This window comes from Chiloscyllium plagiosum, chromosome 26 (assembly GCF_004010195.1).
Source record: "Chiloscyllium plagiosum isolate BGI_BamShark_2017 chromosome 26, ASM401019v2, whole genome shotgun sequence".
Classification (NCBI taxonomy): Eukaryota; Metazoa; Chordata; class Chondrichthyes; order Orectolobiformes; family Hemiscylliidae; genus Chiloscyllium; species Chiloscyllium plagiosum.
Genome location: NC_057735.1, coordinates 34,663,815 through 34,670,471, shown reverse-complemented (window position 1 = coordinate 34,670,471; position 6,657 = coordinate 34,663,815). Strand labels below are relative to the sequence as shown.

Below are 6,657 nucleotides of genomic sequence, written 5' to 3'. Positions count from 1 at the left end.
ATGAATTCGCCTGGGACAACACTACTATCATAGGGCAAGCCAGACAGAGAACAGCCAGGGAATTCCTAGAGGCATGGCATTCATCCACAAACTCCATCAACAAACACATCGACCTGGACCCAATATACCAACCACTACAGCGGACAGCTGAACCTGACAACCGGAAGCGGCAGGGACAGACCACTATAAACACCGGAGGAAACATCAAAGAAGCGCTTCGCAGGAGGCTCCCAAGCACTGATGATGTCGCCTAGCCAGGGGACGAAACGTTTGCAACAAAAACTTCCAGCTCGGTGAACAGAACCACAACAACGAGCACCCGAGCTACAAATCTTCGCACAAACTTTGAACTTTCAAAGAACTATGTACCTTAACCCCTGGGTGTCTCTGTTCTACAACACTACCCAGGGCCCTACCATTAATTGTATAAGTCCTGCTCTTGTTCGCTTTACCAAAATGCAATATCTCGTATTTATCCAAATGGAACTCCACCTGCCACTCTTCAGCCCCTTTATGGTCTTCGAAAATTTACTTCACTGTCAACTACACCAATTTTGGTGTCAACTGCAAACTTACTAACCATTCCTCCTCCTAAATTCTCACTCAAATCATTTATATAAGTGACAAACCAGTTGACCCAGCACTGATTCCTGTGGAACATCGCTGGTCACAGTTCTCTTGTATGGAGAAACAACTCTCCATCATTGCTGTCTGTCTTCTTCTATCAATCCATTTGTATATCACATCACTTCTCCCGATTGTGTCTTTTCTTTCTCTTTATTTTCTCTTTGTTTTCTTCTAGATTTGCAGATAAATAAATCTTGCACATAAAAATATGAGTGGCTTAAATGTTTCTTCAGATTTGGGCTCAGCTATTAGAGCTTGGACTGTGGTCACTTTTTTTGACCTTTTGATTTTTCTCTTCGTACTTGCGCCGGTTCACTACAAGAGCAACTCAACTAGTTCACTCCCCTTGCCTTTTCCTATTGCCTTGCAATGTTATTGTCTTCAACTAAGTATGGGATTCTCTTTTTGAAACTCACAATTGAATCTGACTATGTTTCACTGTCAGCGCATTCCAGATCCTAACCACTTACCCAATTAAAATTTCTCCCCGTGTTGCTTTTGGTTCTTTTGCTTTTCATTTGGTGTTTTCTTTCCTCTTAGAAGCATTGATGATTTTAAGCATTTTTATTCCTTTGTCACTAGTCTGGTGATCGGCCATCACGATATACGTCACAACCAGATAGTCCACTTGGACCTCTCGCATCGCCTTCCACATCAGGCAGCTTCCAGTATTCAGGAATCCAACCAAACAGACTGAATGGAATTATAGATCAAACATCTTACAGCTCACACTCAAAGATTTTTACCAAGGAAATGGAGAACAATGGTAATCGTTATATTTGCTCTGTAATCAATTATGTTTGTTTAGTTCAATAAGAAGTTGCATTTTCTATTGTAAACATTGGCTATATGCCACATTTTAGAATGTGACCAAAACTTGATGGAAATTATTTTCTGGAAGAAGGATAAAAGGGATAGAAAGAGGAGGGACAGGATTATAATTTTTAGGGCATTGGCAACTGAAGACATGACCGTCATTGAAAAAGTGATTGAAATTAGAGTCGTTCACAACGAGTCATTGTTGTGAACAATGTTGTTGATGTTTTGTAGCTTCTGTGCTAAACTGCAAGCGTGGTTTGGGGTGGGGGGGTTGCCAAAAGGTACCTATTGACTTTGTAATATGCATTAGAAGTATTCTAGGAAAAAAGTCTAATGTAAGATTAGAAATTTTTAATTCAACCAGGGACAAAACTACGGATGTACTGAGTTCAGCCATAGTTGAAAAACTGTTTTAGGCAGTTTGATGTTTTCTTAGTTCTTATCTAAGTTTGGTAAATTGCTTGAAGTTATAAGCAAAGTCCATTTTACAATGTAAACACTGCATTTTTAATACCTGGCTGCTGTTAGTGTTCTCAGCACTTCCTTTGGATGGCTGCTTCATTGTGTTAATAATTCAAGACCACGTGAAAGAAAATATATAACATTCAATTGTTTTTAAGTAGCATTCTTAAAAAGTGCAGAGAAGCATAAGTCAAATTGCATATTATCATAAAAACAATTGAAATATCAAATCAAGGACTAGAAAAGATTCTGACCAGTACATACTTTCAACGATATGCAGCCTGTTTAAAGTCATCCTATAAGCTTAAAATCCAGTATTCAAGAAAAATTATATGAAAGATCAATGAGGCCTCAGTAAAATCCCACAGAAGAACATAAGACACTAAGTAATTGGTAAGTTGCAACTTCTTCCAGTGCACAAAAGAACTAAAAGGCAAAGGACGACTTTTTCAATCCTTGAAAACAGTTGCAGACATAAAATTCAAAATTGGCAGCCAAAAACAAAACATTGGAGATAAATCGTAACTCCAATGCAAATATAAAGTTTCTTTTTGTTCAACCAATTCCCTAATAAGACAGACGTTCCTTGCATTATCAATCCGTTTTAGTCCCTTGCCTTCATCCCTACTTATTTCCTGTTTTCATCATGCTTCTTTGCTTCCCCCTCTACCTGTCCTTACTCCCATTTCCTTTTACACTAATTTGCCCTCTTGCATCACTTTGACATTTCTTATGCTCACGTAAATCACTCCCTTTTCTCATGGTAGGGTCTGTATTATTAGAAATGGTTAACAGTGGCTCTGTTTATGATCATTTGTTTCAAAAAGGTGACTCTGAGAAAACAGTTGAAGATGACAAAGATGTTAATGACAGGCAACTGTCAATAAGAGAAAGACGAAGGCCAAGGGAGAAGAGGCGGTCTACTGGAGTGTCGTACTGGACTCAAGATGTTAGTATTTCTTACCGATGTCCTATTATGTCAAAACCATGCTTGTTTTGAGGAATCAGTATCTTCAATTGATTACAACATGATATCTGAAGTAAGACTCTTAAAAGAGGGATTATCATTTGTCTTTAGACTTTTCTCAAAACTGATTGAGCAGTATTATAGAAATCAGTTTGAGACACTTACTGAAAAATAAAAAGAACTTACAAAAACTTAGTGATGCTTTAGTGATCTGTTCATATAGGCCTTTTGATGGATTCTGCTTCTCAATGTGACAGTTTGCAATTTAATAAAGTTTTGGTACATTTGGGAGAGATGCTAATTTTACTGATTATAAGCTTTTTTTTAAAAGTAGAAAAGGAGTGCAAGGTTGAACAAATTGTTTGAACACTTGTTGATTCATTGGATTTAAATATAAGAAGGTGAACATTAGCATATGAGACGCAATGATGAAGGAAAATTGAAAGTAGTTTTATTATATAAAACAATTAATATAGAATAAGGTGGTGGAAAATGAAGGAGAATTGACATACTTACAAGTGCTTTACTGTTCTTTACTTGAGTTCATATTCACAGTCACTCGATGTCATGAGTGGTATCTATTGGTTATAACAACTCTAACTAAAATAGATTTTGCAAACCTAAATTTCATTCCCAGTTAATAAATGTTGTATTAAATTGGGTATACTGATCAAATAATACAAATAGAAAATGGTGAAAACCTTTGCTATTGCATTAAATAACTTCACCACCTTAAGCTCAATACCCCAATATATCCTCCAAACAAAATGCAAACTTAGAATGATTGCTGTGATCTTATTTTCTGAACATCTTTAAATTACAACTGTTGTGAAATTTGAATACTCAAAAACTGTATTGGACTTGAACTTGATACTGCAAGCATTGCTGTTAAGACACAACAATACATTTAAAATTGAAATGAGTTTGACAAGACTGTGACAATTTTAACCTTCCTGTTAATTCTGATTTCATTAATTCACTTTGTTCCCACATTCCCTTCAATCTCTCTCCCTTCATTCACCTATCCAATATAATCCTCAACCTTCCTTCTAATACTGACTTTGTATGAAGCTGTCTCATGTAAACAAAGTATTGTGGATGCTGGAAATCTGAAATAAAATGCTGGAGAAACTTAGCAGGCCATATCAGACTTGAATACTTAACTCTGTTTCTCTTTCCACAGATGTTGCCAGACCTGTAGAGTTTCTCCAGCATTCTCTTTTTACTTCAGAAGGCAGTTTCTCCTGGCCTCAGTTCAGAATTTCCATGTTTAGTGTTGTTGAATGGTCCACTCTTGATATTTCAAACTGATAGAAAGCTATCTACTGTATCTTAATCTTCTTTAATTTTAGGCACCTCTAATATGCAACATTTTGAATATATCCTGTTAGAATTTGGATAGGTTTATTTGCTTTTCAGTTTCTTGTTCGATGGCAAATAACATATCCAACCACAGCTTGAAGTGATATATGATTAATGAAAGATGACAGTCACACTAAGAATCAGTGTGGTGTGTCTACCAGCTCACAACAGATCTTCTGTTGATCAATACCAATAAGTTGAAAATTTTATTTAAACATGAAAGCATTAAAAATATAAAAGATAATATAACTGGATATACTTTAAGTCAGTATTATCATAGAGTTTTGAGCCTAATTTGTTTATGCTACAAATTGCAGTAGTGTATGAATTAAAATAATTTTTTAGATAAAACAGTAGAAATGAGTCATGTTTAATTTGAATATTATACATTGTATGACATGTTAATATATCTGCAATGTTGTTCAAGAAATTATCAAGCTCTTATTATTTGTCTGGAAAATTGTAAGATATTTGTGACATAAGATTACCATGAATATTCTTTTGATTCTGTGTTGAAATATAAATTAAGTTTGTTTCTTAGTGCAATTTTGTTTTTCGTTAGGGTGATGAAAATGATGGAAATGAAGAGGAGAAAGGCATTTGGGTAAGCTTGAATGATACTCCTGTAAGCAGGTGTGGGATAAAAATAACATACTTTGCATTTTATTAAATCTGCATGATTTTGCCTTTATTTGTCCTCCGTTTGCATTAGAAGCAGTACTCAGAGACATTATAGCCACCCAATTACAATAGACCAGCCAATCTGTCAAGATCAAACAGAATTTATGTAATATTGTTGCTGTAAGTACGTACCATGGCATCCTTAGGAGCTTTTAAAAAAAGGGATGGGGGAATAAACATTATTCAGTTGTCTTTTGATAACTGCTACAGTGGAGCGTAGTTATGTACCCAGGCAGTGTCTGCAAATTGAACACATGGACTGAGCAGAGAGGTCCCAATGGCTTTTCTATGAAATTAGCCTTAGGCTTCTATTCATTGTTACATTGCTGAAAATTAAACTGAAGCATCGCAGGTTCAAGAAACTTCCTTCAGTTTAAAAGTTGCATTCAGCTCCTTAACCATAACCTTAGAAATTAATGAATACCTATTTGTTTTACTAGTTCAGTACTTCAGGTTAATAGCAAAAAGTGAGTATTACCACATTGATCAAAATATAATGCTGACGTATCTTGAATGTTAAGTCAAGAAAAAGAAAAATGCATTTGATAAACTGAACAGTTAAGAACAAAGACATTAAATTTAACGAAGACATTTAATTTCATTGTTCCTTCAATGTGGTCATATTTAATATAAATATATCATTGAGTATATTTTAATTTTGATTCAATTATGAAAATCTAATAACAATGAAAGGCACAGAATTTAAGAACAATAGTGCATCAGAGAATAACATCCTTGAAGCAAATAGTAATTTTTTAAAAATTAAGTCATTTTATCTAAATGGACAGAGCATTCAGAATAGGATGGAGGAACTAGTGGTACAAGCACAGACAAATAGTTCAAAACTCGTGACAGTTACGAAGACATGCTTACAAGGTGACCAAGATTGACAAGTATCCAAGGGTACACGACACTGCAACAAGGCCCAGAATATACAAGGATATAGGTACCCCTGCTTAATAGGATGACAAAGGTGACAGTGAGAAAGACTTTTGGCTCAGAAAATCAGGAAGTAAAATAGATATGGGAATGATTAGCAATGGCAGGGGTTAGAATATGCCAGTGGAAGTAGCTAGTAGGTTCCTAATAGTAGTTATATTGTTGGGACACAGCATTGAACTTGTAGCAAAGACAGTATAAGGTGTTAGAAGATTCTTTTGGTGGAATAGAGTTGTTTGGGCCAGATGTCCAAACAGTTCCATTGTTGTTGCTTTCAGGTTTCATTCTTTGTAGGTCCGACCTGGTTATCTGTCCGTTTTTTTGTAGATTCCTCAGTGTGTTATTTATCCTATTGGTGAGCTGTGGGGTGGGGTCAAACTCCCTCTTTTGGTAGGTGTTGGTATCTGCAAGTAGTTGTTGTGCTTTTTGGGTGTATTCTGCTTTGTCCAGGATGACCGTCATTCTGCCTTTGTCTGCTGATAGTATGATTATGTTCTTATCGTTTCTTAGTGAACAGACATATGTCTGCTGAACAGACATAACAGACAACAGGATGTTGAACCCATCAACAAAGACGGCATACTTAAACTACTGGACTTGTACCTCACAACACACTTCACATTCAACAACCAGATATACGAACAAATCAACGGAATACCCATGGGCTCACCGATCTCGGGACTCATAGCAGAAGCAGTAATGCAAAGGTTAGAACAAACAGTCTTACCACAAATTCAACCCAAACTCTGGGTCAGATACGTTGATGACACCTTTGTAATCATTAAAAACACGGAAATAGA

At 35.9% G+C, this 6,657-nt stretch overlaps 1 protein-coding gene across 2 annotated transcripts in view; it reads left to right on the top strand.

The window, feature by feature from the left end:
• The window catches only part of LOC122563241 (protein phosphatase 1 regulatory subunit 12B-like), a 282,450-nt gene that overhangs the window by 210,275 nt on the left and 65,518 nt on the right, over window positions 1-6,657 (top strand). Inside the window, exons 15-17 of one of the 2 annotated variants that reach the window (XM_043716856.1) lie at window positions 1,210-1,393; window positions 2,736-2,857; window positions 4,800-4,841. The exons of the other annotated variant lie outside the window; for it this stretch is intronic. Of the exons in view, the coding sequence (XP_043572791.1) occupies window positions 1,210-1,393; window positions 2,736-2,857; window positions 4,800-4,841 (348 nt within the window). The remainder of the gene's footprint in view (window positions 1-1,209; window positions 1,394-2,735; window positions 2,858-4,799; window positions 4,842-6,657) is intronic. 2 annotated transcript variants of the gene reach the window in all.